At 37.1% G+C, this 15,272-nt stretch overlaps 1 protein-coding gene across 1 annotated transcript in view; it reads left to right on the top strand.

Moving 5' to 3' along the window:
- LOC136264917 (uncharacterized) overlaps nt 1–15,272 on the top strand; it is a 19,667-nt gene extending 4,395 nt beyond the window's left edge. Inside the window, exons 5-19 of the mRNA XM_066059683.1 lie at nt 1,034–1,109; nt 1,174–1,276; nt 1,892–2,089; nt 2,278–2,483; nt 3,092–3,261; nt 3,455–3,499; nt 7,218–7,256; nt 7,910–8,182; nt 8,945–9,037; nt 9,453–9,608; nt 12,131–12,206; nt 12,809–12,911; nt 13,615–13,812; nt 14,296–14,501; nt 14,957–15,272. Of these exons, the coding sequence (XP_065915755.1) occupies nt 1,034–1,109; nt 1,174–1,276; nt 1,892–2,089; nt 2,278–2,483; nt 3,092–3,261; nt 3,455–3,499; nt 7,218–7,256; nt 7,910–8,182; nt 8,945–9,037; nt 9,453–9,608; nt 12,131–12,206; nt 12,809–12,911; nt 13,615–13,812; nt 14,296–14,501; nt 14,957–15,129 (2,115 nt within the window). The 3' untranslated portion in view covers nt 15,130–15,272. The remainder of the gene's footprint in view (nt 1–1,033; nt 1,110–1,173; nt 1,277–1,891; nt 2,090–2,277; nt 2,484–3,091; nt 3,262–3,454; nt 3,500–7,217; nt 7,257–7,909; nt 8,183–8,944; nt 9,038–9,452; nt 9,609–12,130; nt 12,207–12,808; nt 12,912–13,614; nt 13,813–14,295; nt 14,502–14,956) is intronic.

Here is a 15,272-nt window from a genome sequence, read left to right as displayed (position 1 = left end):
GGCTGGGTCGACTGTTTTATTAGATGTTCATTTTTTTTGCCTCAGTAATGATGACATCACACAAAAGGTCTAGTGCAACACTCCTAAGTGTGCACTTGACCTTCACCCAACTATCCTAGCATAGCAACAATCTTCATCATCATCATCATGACTTTCTAGTCATAAGATTACAATACCGTAAGCTAAGAATTTCTTTTTTTTTTAAATATTGGGTTCAATGCCTGACTTCAGCTACCAGCTGGTTGCCAGACACTTACTAGAGGAACTTGAAATGTATTTATAATCTAATGGTGAACATGCACAATTGAGTGTGGGATTTGATGCCACTAAATGTGAATCCTTACCAATTGTATCCATGCATATGACTGTGTGGGCTGATAATTATATTCATATATGGAGTTTTCCAGTGAGTTATTTTAGCACTAAGTAAGATTGATTGTGCACTAATTTGATTAGGAAGCTGCGCATTAACCAAGCAGAACCCCACTGTATTTTCCACATGGAATTTACAGTAGATCAAGATACTCTAATAGAACAGTCAATTTACTTCAATAGAGAAATCAGCTATGCCGAATTAAAGAATTACTTCACTAAAGAGGCAAGAAGAATTGCTAATGGTGAAGAGTTCTCCAAGCCACCTGAAATATATAGCCTTTTTCTTATAGTGTTTAGAAGGTTTCTTTATTGGTCCCTATAAATCTGATGTCTGCCTACTACATGCCTAGCTATGTGACTTGTTCCACCACACCTCTTTAGCATACTTGGCAATCTCTGCCATTTAATTCACAGAGGTATGGTTTTGCTTTAGCTTTTGACTTTGCTCGTATAGCTGTGTTCTTCATAAGGCTGCTTTCCATGATTCCAATATGCTTATGCTGTCATAGCTCCCTTTATTGTGTATAGCAATCCATGAATGGAGTCAGTACACAATGTATTTGTGGTTATGGTTCATACACTGTTCCACTGGAGGTTATTCCACTCTTAGACATGTCTTAAAATCATTTTACTGTTTAAGAATTGTACTCTTCCTTAGAATGGAGACCAGTTTATGAACCGTATTCAACCATTGGCAGCTCATGTCGCTTATATGACTTGTCCTGGAAACCATGGTTAGTGTGTAGTGTGTGTGTGTTTGTGTAGTATATTAGATGAAATTCACGTGTCTCTGTACAGAGATTCCTCATGACTTCAGCCACTACTTAAACAGGTTCACTATGCCTTCAAATGGTCATCCATTTTGGTACTCATGGGACATGGGACCAATACACTTTATCAGGTAAGATGAGAACTGTGTACCACTCCAGGAGTAACAAAATAGCTTGAGAGGGAATATAATGTACAGCTGTATACACCATTTCAGAACCACCATTAAACAGATTTATTTACACAAGAGTTGGAATTATTTTAACATAATGAATAAGCTAAGAAATAGGTCATGGATTTTTGTATTTGAGTACTCTATAGCATTAACAATCGAATGTTCATGAATATTTGCTACTTTTAGCCATACCTATGTGATATGATTTGTAACATATATGATAATGTATTTTAAACCTTTCAAGTAACAGGGATGCTAAATACACCGCATTAAAGTACCCACTAAATGTTCCTGACTAGCAAAGTGCTTTAAACTGCACAAATCAAACTTCACAATGTCACTACACAAATGCATCATGTGAGTTGATAAATATTGGATCATGTGATCTTATCGAGTACTCAATTACAAATTTTACTATCCAATAACTAAAGTCCTTAACGAGTACCACTCTCGGTATTTGCAGTGTTTGTTTCAACTCTACTAAGAAAATAGTATCAGATCTTTAATTTGTCATTGTGACATGTAAACCATGATTTGATAAGACTAAATGTAATTTACTATTTCCATTGCCAGTTTCTCCACAGAGGTCTACTTTGTCGACTCCAATATAGAGGAACAATATAAGTGGCTGGAACAAGACCTTATTGCAGCCAATGCTGCAAAAAACAGAAGCACTCACCCATGGATCATTGCTTATGGTCATCGTCCATTTTACTGCTCCAATATTGACCCCATTGACTGTAATGTGAACACCTCAAAAATCAGACTAGGGTAAGTTGTTGCTATGTGTCTGGTCTCTCATATGTATCCTCTTTAATTGGGCCACTATATGTCTTAGTAATGAAGTGGTCTTATAATGAGGTCACGAAGTACACTTTCACTATGTCTGACTTGATACGTGGTCACTACAATTATGTGGTCTTAGAGAAATAAGTTTTTATAATTTAAATATTTTACAGACTAGAGCCACTCTTCTACAAATATGGTGTGGACATTATTTTCACTGGTCATGAGCACTCTTATGAGAGGATGTGGCCAGTATACAATCTTGAGGTGGTCCAACATGACTATATCAACTGTAAGGCTCCTGTACACATCATCACTGGAACTGCTGGTTGTAATGAACTGGATGGGAAGTGCTTCACCCCCATGCTTCGACCTCAGGGTGGGTCACCATGTGTTGAATAATCGTGTGTGTGCAAATAATATGATAATTCAAATTCTTATTTCTCAAATCTGTGAAGTAGTCATTTTGAAAATAGTACAATGAAGACTATATAACCATCTTAACATCACCTGTCTAAATTGGCCGTTGTGATAGTCCCAAATACGTCACTTGTGTTCCAAGCATGTATCATACAGTATCGTAGTATATAGAGATGATTTGTGCTTTCCCAAATAAAATATCAACCTTTTAGTGCAATTTGAAACACTCCTGATCAAGTGATTCCTTCAGACAACCATAATTGACATAAAGGATTTCAGCCTGACAATGGTCTATTAGCATACCGCAGTAAGTACATCTTGGACTTACCTGTAGTCTTCTATAACTTTTCTCTTGCAGTGTGAAGGTGTTGATTCATTGCTATTGTGTCAATGGCTTTGTGTGTAGCTAACAAACAGGTACAATGAGAATTGTGAATTGTATCATCACAAAAGAAATACTTAACTAGGGCAATCATTGTGAAATACTTAGCTAGTAAAATTCCTAATTTTCATCACACTTGTATTACAGTATAATATATGTATCACTTACGTTTATATTTTGTTCAGGTCCCTGGTCAGCTTATCGTTCATGGTCACCAGGTAAACATGGTTATGGTCGTCTGAAGGTGTTCAATGGTACTCACATACGATGGGAACAAGTGATAGCATTATCTGACACACTGGAGGATGAGGTGTGGATTGTGAAGAACTACCATGGACCATATGAAGGATATCCTTAACATTGTGAAAATAAATTTTTTACAATTACTGTGAATATCAAAATTTTTAATTAGATTCTGTTTTTTTTTCTTTTAAAATTTATTTTGAGTGTGTGTACTGAAAGATTTAACAGAGTGTGTTGTAATATATTTATTCTGTTGTGAAATGTGTTTCAACACTTTAATTTGTTTTGCTTTGGGTTATTCATAGTTAGGTAGTAGTGACCTAGAGGAGAACAATGATGTTGAGGAAACAGTGAGTCATTGTGTACTGTGGTAAAAGCTGTATATTTGTGGGATTTAACAATGTCTTTCTGTGCACGCTTAGAAAAAGTACATATGCACACACAGTTTAGTAATTTTCCCATTCATGGCTGCAAAAACCACTTGATGAATTACACTAATAAAACACTCAACACTACAGGTTTAGCGTGTTTCTTAGACCAACTGAAATACGTACCAAATAAAACTATTATAATAATTTTAGGTGGCACTTAAAGCATGTCCAACCTCCCCTGCCTCATAGTGTAATTTCTGACAATGGACATGCAAACATACTGACATCCTTACCACGCCATAACGTACCACACACCTCACTAGGGTAGGTCGGTGCTATGTATTAGGTCTCTCAACTTTAATTGTGCCACTATATGTTTCAATATGTTTCAGCATTGAGATATCGATGCTCTTATTAATGAGGTCAAAAAGTACACCTCAACTACAGAGTTATTATTATATTGATAAAACCTTAGAATAATTTCAGTCAATCAATTTACTGATAAAGCGATCACAAGGGGGTAATTTGTTCCATTTGATTTTTGGGAAGAAACTAAAGTTATAGTGATTGAAGGCATTACAAATTTGATACTGTGACTCTGGGTGATGTGTGATATAATCTGGTATGAGTAATTTGAAAAGCTTGTTAATCTTGAAAAAGATAATTAAATGTAATTCCTCATGCTGTCTGCTGATGGATTGCCAGTTGAGTGAGTTGATCATGGCAGACACACTGCTTGTTTGGCGGTAGTCTGACATCACAAAATGGGCAGCACGTCTTTGGATGACTTGAGTGTGATGTTGCATGCCTTAAAATTGGTTTGACAAACAAATTATAAGCATCTATTTAAACTTTTTGTTATAATGCTTTAAGTTGTGGCGAAGGAATGTTTGAACAGAATCCGTTTTTCGACATGTGGCATTATTTGTTGGTTGAAGGATAGCTTTAATCCCCTAAGTATTTAGCCTCACTAACACTTACGTCTATGAAGGATGATAGCGAGTTTTTCTTTCTAAGTGATATGAAGTACTGTACACTTAAATTTCATGATCCATATTTTCTCCTAGATTTCAAGCTATTCTTGGACATCAAATTGGCAGTTAATACGTCTGTACAGAATACAATTGTCTGCATAAAGGTGACAACTGGATGTTAGATTAGAGGTAGCATCTTTTGTGAACGGTAGGACCAATAATGGCTTCAGGACACTGTGCTGGAGGACACCACTATCACATCAGCTGGACTGGCCATCACATACCATGCACCGTGTACAGTTAGACAAAAATGAAGATTTTCAGTCTAGTAGTTGACCAGTTATACCTAGGAACCTACTTGACATGGTCACTATAGTGGGATGGTCTTTTATTGAGTCACGAAGCATATACCTTTTGGGACCTACTTGATATGGTCACTGTAATAAGGTGGTCTTAATGAGGTCATGAACTACACCCTATGTATATGTATGGGACATACTTGACACGCATGGTCACTATAATGAGATGATGTTAGTAAAGAGGTGAAATAGTATGACTATTTTAGAGACTAGAGCTGCTCTTCTACAAATATGGTGTGGACATTATTTTCACTGGTCATGATGAGCACTCTTACAGTATGAGAGAATGTGGCCGGTATATAATCCTGAGGTGGTCCAACATGACTATATTAACTGTAAGGCTCCTGTACACATCATTACTGGAACTGCTGGTTGTAATGAACTGGATGGGAAGTGCTTCACCCCCATGCTTTAATTGACCTCAATATGGCTCACTCTGTTTAGTGTACTGAATAATTGCACGTGTGCAGTAAATTACATCATTCTTACAAAGTTTTAGAAACTTTTCAGTGCAATTTGAAATGCTTCCAATAGGTTGCTACATTTTTTTATTTAGAAATTTCTGCTTACTACCTGCCTAACCAACTAAGTCCTTCAGACAACCATATACATGTAATTCACATACCTTCTGCAATAGCCTAAATATCACAGTTCAACAGTGAACACTACTGAGAGGTGATTATTTGCTGCTATGTGTATACATCATCAACAACAGATTGCAACTAGCTATATACTGGCTGTTCAGTGTGGATTCCCTGTTATGAATCTGAACTTGATTTGTGCCCCTCCCCTCACCAACTCCTGGATCTGTCCTGCTCAGTCAGTGGATTCAGGTATTTACCATACAACTATATATATGCCAGGTATACAGTAGTGATCATAATTATACAACTTAACTAAAGTACACTCACATGTACAAATTCTTACCCATGACACTGTACAAAAACTAATTTCTGTGCACAATTAAGTCATGGGACCAACTTGACAATCACATTGTCCAAATTTCATTTAACTATAGCAAAATAATTTTTGTACAATTGAGTTTTGTACATATTTGATAAGTTGTTCTGGTTTTGGCTTTGCAACTGACTGGTGTAGGTGGGAAACATCAGCGGCGCTTCATAGTTAGAATAATTATTTTGACTGTTAACACATTTGCAGGAAAGTCACGGTCATTCAGATGCTTGATATACCATGTTATAACCCCATACTTATTATAGTCTTATATACGTAGGTACTCTGCTGGGTATATGTAGCCATGTCATCTATAATGCTGAGTTACTAGACCAACATGAATGAGTCAAATATGTAGGAATTTCCTAAAATTTTCATTTATCAGTGTTCCCTTATATGCTCCTAGGTTAACAACATTTCTGAAGCATTTTAATCAGTGAATGCTCTATTAGAGTATTTCACACAAAGTGACTGTTCTATTAGAGAGTGTCAATAGTTTCTTAATGACTGCTCCATTAGGAAGTATCGATCTAATTAAGCTTCACAGTTTGAATGTCTATCTAATAATTATGCTAACATTATGCTGGCATAGCACTCCGGCCTATTCAGTATGTTTCTTATTATACTAGCATATTTAACGCAGGCCTATTAACAAGTGATTAGCCACTCCCCTCAATTAATTCAAATGATTTTTGTGTTACACATTTCAAATCAACTCGAGTTGACTGAAGACGAGGTTGAACTAGGACAAAATTAAGGTAGCTATGGATTTGTGTGATGAAATGCGTGTGCATGTATAGAGTCTATAGCTAGAATTTGTCTCGTAGGTCTAATTTATAACCATAATTAATTAAGTATAGTAGGTATCGCCACCTAGCTGGTCGTGAGCTCACTGAATTCCGACATATAGCATAAGGCCATTCCTATTTGAAAAGCTGTTGCTCGGATCCGACCAACCCGATTTTGCACAGATTTAATTATAAGAAAAGGAAATGTGTATGGTCCAGTCCAATGTGTCTGCCCAGTCCTGGGATGATGGTATTGTTACCTGGGATTATGGCAACAATGCCATCATCCCAGGACTGGGCAAAAAAAAGAAAAGGAATTGATCACGTGACACTTAAAAATTAATAATGAGGAAGTTTATTTATTTATTTATAATGTACAAAACTCAGAATTGAGTATAACGTACATTTAAAGATTAAAATTAATTAAACAAGTGAATTTCTAAAAGTGTTTTGAAATTGATTAAGTCTATTGAATTAACAATTTCTTCAGTTTGCTATATACATGGCAAGAACATCATTTTGCTTAATCGCCAAACACTTTTCACCATACTTTTGTTTCATTAAATATAGTGAAGGTTACTTGTACTGGGAATGGCTGTCAAGACATTGAAATAACTCGGAGCGTTCCCTTCCAAATATCTGCCATTCAGCCATAGAAAAAGTAAGTGATTTACATCCCCCCATCCCCCTTGGAACTGTATAAGGCTCTTTTTTCACTTGATAAAATGAGGCAGGAGCTCATTGAATTTTATGAACAAGATTAGAATTTGATGCGCTCCTGATAAGATCAAGTACAGTAGCCAAATATACTCATGCAGGCACAACAGAGATAAGTTATTGATAAACTTCACAAATGATACAGAATGGCTAACAACTGTCTTGTAATGCATGCAGTCTATACTTTACTCCACCAGTGCATGCACGTGTCCTACAGACAAACTGTGTGGCTCCATCTGAGATCACTGCAGGGAACTATATGGCTTAAACCTATATATGCTTTTGCAAAATATCATCTGTTATCAAGTAGTGCAGTGATGTTGCATTACAGTAGGACTAAGTGAGTAAATCTAGTTAAAATGTAGTTTAGCAATGACTTCTGAAGTATATCACGTATAATGAAAAATGACCCACCGTCATGCCATTTATGACAATAAACTGTGTATCAGATTTGCTTTGTTAGCCACCACTGGACCACTCCTAGTTCTCCTAAAAACAGTACTAGAAATGAGGTGATATTATATTGATACTGCTAATCCGTATACTGTGTAAAACATGTGAACGACATTCATATAACATGTTCCTTTTTCATTCCAGATGATTAAGATATTGACCTTTGCTATCATCTGTTTGGTGTTCATCACTTGTCATGTCACTGCTGAGGACCCAAAAGGACCAGAACAGATACACATTTCATTTGGTCCCTCACCAAACAAGATGTATGTAATGTGGTCAGTGTCACAACTTGGAACTAGTAATGTCACCTACACCCCCCAGCCTTCAGCCATTGTACTGATGGCTATCCCTCACTGCTGGAAGTTCACCAAGGGGAATCCATCTGGTCTACAGTATCTCTGCAGAGCTGAACTGGTGGGTGGATTAATGTTATGTTAGCATGTTGCATTGGACTGTGTTTTTGTAGTTACGTACTTGTCTTACATAGATTTGGGCATTGCTCAAAAACATAACTTTCAAAGTCATAATTGACTCAAGCCAAATACCAAATTGATAATTCAGTAAACTATATACATGTGCTTTTAATAAAAAGGTAGACTGACGTTCAATAAGGACAAGGCTGCACCTGTACACCAATAATTAAATAAAATTATGCTGCTATACTAAGTATAATAGTGTCTGTCTAGCAGCATTTTGAATTCATTTACTGAGAGAGAATCAACCATCAATCTGGGTAATAAATTCCAGTCATTAATTACTTTAATTTGAAATTAGGTTGTGTGTGAATTTGTATGGTGCTTGTATAATTTCATTGTGTGATGTTGAAGTGGATGACGTAAATAATTGAATATCCAACAATCTGTTATGTTGTTTACTGGTCATTCACCCTCATACTCTAGCAGTCCACCAAGCTTATATCCGTGAAGTATATCATAGTAGGCTCAATGTATTATGCACTGAACTCTTCATTAAATATTTTTGCAAAAATGTTAGCGAACCCAAAACATACCCTTCAAAATTTCCATCCACAGTTATAAGATAAACAAGAACTAGATGTTTGAAACAAATCTGGTCTCTACACTAAATACTTTACTACTCAAGTATGCTCTATTACTAACTAGCCGTGGTATGGTTATCAGTTATCAAACAGGTACTAATATATGATAACCACTACAGGATGTTACTCCAGGAGCAATGCATGACTATATTATACACTGTGAATGGGGATCATCAGCTCCTTTGAACTTTACTGCTATGAGAACTGGACAAGTAAGTCATGTCTTTAATCTTGTATTAAACTCTTTAGAATAAGAGATGCCACCGTATACCTCCCCACATATGTAATTTATATTGGCATAGCAACATGGGAGTTGGGTGGAGGCAAAAGAGGCTCCTGTCCCCCCCCCCTCATTGATTTTCTGCTTTCAGTTTGCAAATCACCAGTATGTAAAATTGCCCTCTTAGAAAGCCAAAATTTTCCTATGGAGACATGCCCTCAGATACCCTTAAGTTGAGTGCGCTTTACACACTGTTGTGCCTAGCTTTACATCCACCTGGAAAAGAGCCCATATATCCAAGCATTCATGATATCTGGCCAACTCTCTGTATGATCATAGATAAAAATTCTTGTTCTTTTGGTGATTGTAATTGCCATTAGTAAGGATCTTCATTGTTGGTGTTACAGAACTGGGCTCCACGATTACTGGTGTATGGAGACATGGGTAAGCATGGAGGGGCAGAGAGCCTGGGCCCCCTGACCGGTGAGGTGAAGACTGGAGATACTCATGCCATCCTCCATATTGGAGACTTTGCCTATGACTTTGATAGCGACGGAGGAGTGGTAAGATTGCTTTTGCATATAAAAATACAGGGTATTGGGTTTGATCCATTTACAAAATATCTACTAGTATTTTAAAAAAAATGTTAATTTAAAAATGAAGTACGGATCTATGCAGTAAAAAGTAGCAAAACAAGAGATGAATGATGGTAATACAGCATAGCTCGGTGGGAAAGTCCCTACTTTGGCATTGAGCAAAATTATAGCTAATGTGCCAAAGTAGGGAGTTTCCCATCGAGCTATGCTGTAATACCATCATTCATTTCTTGTTTCGCTACTTTTTATTGCATAGATCTCTATTTCATTTTAAAATTTAGTGTACGTTAAAGCATTGCCGCGAGTGCTATATGAAAAATAAAGTAGGAGGCATGCGTCCGAGATGCTAATAAAGCATGAGGCAATGCCGAGTGCTATATTAGCATTGAGGCCAAGTGCCGAGTGCTTTATTTTTCATATAGCACGAGCAAGGCTATGCTTTAAATGATTTATGGAACTTTCTAGTCGTGTAGCTTCACCATACACTAAGACTCTTAATTAACACGTGTTGCACAACTATTAACAGCCTGAATGCACACAAACTAGTTTAACAAAGTAACACTCATGCGTAGTTCACCATATTTTGGCATAGCAGATGTTCATCACGTATTTTGGCAGGTTTTAGTCAAAACCCTCAATCACTTCTATTGTGACACATGGTGAAGTATTTCCGTGATATCTCCAAGACTTGTCCATTTACATTAACAAATGTAACAGCAACGTTACCTTCTCCCACCCATTATCGAAGCATTTAGGTATGTCTATAAAAGTAATCCAGTGGTAGAACTCTTATTGGCTGGGGTGATTGATCACTCAGTGCGGCAAGGCTATCTGGCGTGAGCGCCGCAGGCTATTAGCCTGCACTTAAGGTATGTGGGCAACTGTGCTTTATTGCCCACAAAGAGTGCTTTATTGTACTCTTTCTTTGTGGTACAATAAAGCATAAAGCATTGTTGCCCTAAAGTGTACTTTATGAAATTTGAAGTACGCTTTTTCCTTTGATCTCGCCCATGAAGTTCTATAACAATTTAAAAAAAATACTAGTTTGTTTAGTTTTTTTGCTGTAGCACAGCTAGTTACAGTGTAACTTATGAGCTAGCTATTAAGTTCCTGTATTAAAGTATGTACTGTGTAAAAATTGGAAGCACATAGGCCTGTAGTAGCGTGCATAGTTTACCTTTGATCGTAGTAGCAGTGGTGCTCATATCTATGACCTGTCTCTGCAGTACAATGGTCCGCATTCTATTCACCAAGGTCAGAAGTTGAGGCCTTTTCAGTTGTCTGGAGTTTAGTCTTGACTAACAGGATGAAGTAATACAATTTCCACTCAAGTACTATCCAATCACTTGCTGATCTTTTCATCCGGCACTGAGTGACTGAGTCAGAGGAACAAGCCGTTGAGTATCAGTCCATCTATTAAGTTACAAATCTCTTTGTCAATTGCAGTCCAGGTGTTGGCAAAAGTCGAAGTGACATCTCAGCAGCCTTAATGTTTACCATAGATTTCACGTGCAACACTTGAAATTATAAGTTCTCCACTCTTTCAGCAGCATAAGCGCTTTCTGAAATAATTTTGTGATGCCTACAGAAAAGTGTTGATACAGAATATTAATGCCTCAGTATGTTTTCGATGCTTGAAGAAGACAACCAACCTGATTGAAGATAAAAGGAAGGACAAGGCACACAGAGCCGTACACTCGTTGGAACCCCAAAAGGCACACCCCACTAAAGAGTTTGTTGTGGTGGTGTAAAATGGTGAACGTGTGCTGCTTCGTTTGGGCTCTAGGCTTGCAACTGTGGTCAGTGAATGAGTGAGTGAGACGAAATTTCAAGTTTTAAAGATTTAAAAAAAAAATTCTTTATCAGGTCACCAGTAAATGTTTTCTTGTTTTTAATGCTGTATTCCATGTTAGATGAACTAATATTATTCCATAAAGGTGATCTGCGTGGTTTAAGATGTCTCTAGGATGATTTTTAAAGGTGGCATTTTAGGCGGTGCACGTCATTTTTGGGGGAATCCCTACTTGAACAGTACTACTGTACTGTTTGATAAAAATTTTGCATGTAATGACAATAGTTTAATCACCCACAAGTTACATTGAGTTATGTCATACAGTTTGGCAGTGTTCCTGGTTTTCACACTAGTTGTAAAGGTAAAATTAATAATAATGCAATGGTTTAGCAGTAAAGTATACGGTTTTTGTGTTGACTAAAGGGATAGTTGAAAGACATTGTCATGAGTGTGTAACGATTTATATTGTTTTAAAGTCTTATTTAGCAGTGACACACTACAGCTGTTCTACTCTTCCATCCCTTCTTCACCCAACTGTTTATAGCATGGACATCAGATATCCTCTTATTATGGACTCTTGTTGACACTTATGGGTAGTACTTAAAAGAACATACATATTTGATTATGGGATATGGTGGCACCTTAGCATTTGTAATAGCAATCACTGTCTTCTTTACATGTTGTATTTCTTCCTTAGAATGGAGACCAGTTTATGAACCGTATTCAACCAGTGGCAGCTCATGTCGCTTATATGACTTGTCCTGGAAACCATGGTTAGTGTGTAGTGTGTGTGTTTTGACTATAATACGTGCATATGTTACAGTGCAGGTGTATGTGAGGCAGCATAGCCAAGTGGTTAGAGCATTGGCCTGGTAATTGACAGGTTCCAGGTTTGATGCCTGTGGTTATGCCACTTTGGTATTTTTGTTTCCTTGAACAAGAAACTTTACTCACATTGCTCCAGTCTACCCAGCTGTATAAAGGGGACCTGGTGGCCTAGTGTCAATTGGAGAGGCTGCCCACCCAACTGTAATATCAATAGGTACCTGGTGTTTACTGGGGAAGCCAATGCCCAACTGTCCTTAACTCGTTTAGCTGTGTTTTGGTCATTGTGGAACTTTGAATTCTGCAACTTCTTTCCTGGACAGTCCTTCTGTGGGTTACTAGCCCTGCCCCAGGAGGATTTGGCTCAAGTGCTTGAGTAATGCATAGGAATCCCAGTGCTGGTTCACTGGATGGCAATAGCTGTGTTTTGCACAGCTGCCATAGGCTTTGCTTTGTGTGCGTGCATGTGTACATACGTGTATATGTGCATGTGTGTACGTGTATGCATGTGTGTGTTTTAATATTTTTGTACACAATTTTTACTATACAGAGATTCCTCATGATTTCAGCCACTACTTAAACAGGTTCACTATGCCTTCAAATGGTCATCCATTTTGGTACTCATGGGATATGGGACCAATACACTTTATCAGGTAATGTACCTCTTTTATGTTAACCTACGTGCACATATCACAACAAGGACTGAGACAAAGCTTCAAATGTTTCGTGGGTTCGAAGATTAAGTAAATTCGAATTATAAAAGTATCCTTCGAAGCTTTGTAATGCACTCATAATCTAAGAAAGAATTACAAATAAACATTGTTTTCTTTATTGCAGCTGCTAATTCATCTTGTGCAATCGATGTTCATCTCTTCATGATCAATCATGTGCCACACCCACTTTTAAACCATTGCAGTTTAACTTGCTATCATAATTGTAACCTTAACACACCTTACAAATTGATAGATAATACTTGGAAAGTGTCCTTTAAGTCATTGGTTGGTGTTTACCTGTGCATGATTGCAGTGTAGTGGCCACGCCCATTTGCAATTGATCAATTGCATCATGCAGTACTGCTGCTATGCACTTTCCAAATGCTTACAAACTTATTAAATAGGATTAGAAAGATAAAACTTGAGAAGGATATGCATAAATACAATAAAACTTGTAACTTGAAAACTAACATCGATGTTTGAACATTTTATTAGCAAATGTTCGAAGGTAAATTTAAATATTCATCCCAGACAACTTGAAAGATGTATGGTTTATGTTAGTTCAGTACTGTAAAACTAAATACAATGGTCAGGTACATTCATTATCATCACACAAATAATCACCTACTATTTCTATTGCCAGTTTCTCCACAGAGGTCTACTTTGTCAACTCAAACATAGAGGAACAATATAAGTGGCTGGAACAAGACCTCATTGCAGCCAATGCTGCAGCAAACAGAAGCACTCACCCATGGATTATTGCTTATGGTCATCGTCCATTTTACTGCTCCAATACTGACCCCACTGACTGCAATGTTACTGCCTCAAAAATTAGACTAGGGTAAGTTGTTGGTATGTGTATGTCTGGTTACTTGTAGTGGGGTATGGTGACACCTCATTGATATATGCATGTGCCTATAGAATCAGAAATATAGAAATGACATCTCATAAGCATTAACTTTATATATAATGAACTGTGAGGTTATGAAGTACACCAGAGACTTATTAGCGCCTCGGCACTTATAAGCTCTTGAGTACAATTAAGCTTTGTTTAGGACCTACTTGAGATGGTTACTATAATGAGGTGGCCTTATAAATAGGGTCATGATTAGAATGTTAAGATCCTACTTGACAAATTCACATTAATGAAGTGGCCTTTTCATTTAGGTCATAAGGTATACACTTTGATTTGGCCCCAAAAACAAGGTGGTCTTATTAATGACTACACCTTAGCTATCTTTGGGATCTACTTAATATGGTTACTATAATGGGGTGGTCTAAGTGAAGAAGTAAAGTGTGGTTTCACAGTATGGTTATTTTACAGACTAGAGCCGCTCTTCTACAAATATGGTGTGGACATTATTTTCACTGGTCATGAGCACTCATATGAGAGGATGTGGCCAGTATACAATCTTGAGGTGGTCCAACATGACTATATCAACTGTAAGGCTCCTGTACACTTCATTACTGGAACTGCTGGTTGTAATGAACTGGATGGGAGGTGCTTCACTCCCATGCTTCAACCTCAGGGTGAATATTTTCTTTGCTGTATTATTATGTATGTATGTATGTAAAATTTCAAATTATGATTTCTATATCTGTGAGTAGGTTCAGTATAACCTGTTTAGGTTGTCTTTGTTTTTATGATTATTCCCAAATGTGTCACTTGTGTACCAAGTGACCTGCCTATAGTGCGGCCACCTGTTTAATGATGTTAGGGAATTTTGTCTCAGAGGTGAATTTGAAAAGCATTTGCTCAGATATGACTGACCCATTTTTCAAACAATTTAAAAAAATTTTAATGTCTCTTTTCTTTTTGTTTTTAACCTGCCAACCCATTTTTTTTTACAAAAATTCAATCAACCACATTTAAATAGTGACCACAATAGACAGGTTTATCTGTACTGGCATAATGGCTTTATACTACAGTGGCAACTGCAATGTATATTATATAGTATTTGATGTTATATTTTATTTTTGTTCAGGTCTCTGGTCAGCTTATCGTTCATGGTCACCAGGTAAACATGGTTATGGTCGTCTGAAGGTGTTCAATGGTACTCACATACGCTGGGAACAAGTGATAGCATTATCTGACACAGTGGAGGATGAGGTGTGGATTGTAAAGAACTACCATGGACCATATGAAGGATATCCTTAAAATTGTGGATAATGTACTGATTGAGTACTAAAAAATATTATTTTACTGAATGTGGAATTCTAAAGTTGAGTTTGCATGTGAACTGTGGAACTTAACAGTGTATGTTGATATATAATGTGTTCACATTGTACTCTATAAGAATA

Source organism: Dysidea avara, chromosome 8 (genome assembly GCF_963678975.1).
Source record: "Dysidea avara chromosome 8, odDysAvar1.4, whole genome shotgun sequence".
Classification (NCBI taxonomy): Eukaryota; Metazoa; Porifera; class Demospongiae; order Dictyoceratida; family Dysideidae; genus Dysidea; species Dysidea avara.
The sequence above is the reverse complement of the archived record's forward strand: the minus strand, read 5'-3'. Positions and strand labels throughout refer to the sequence as shown.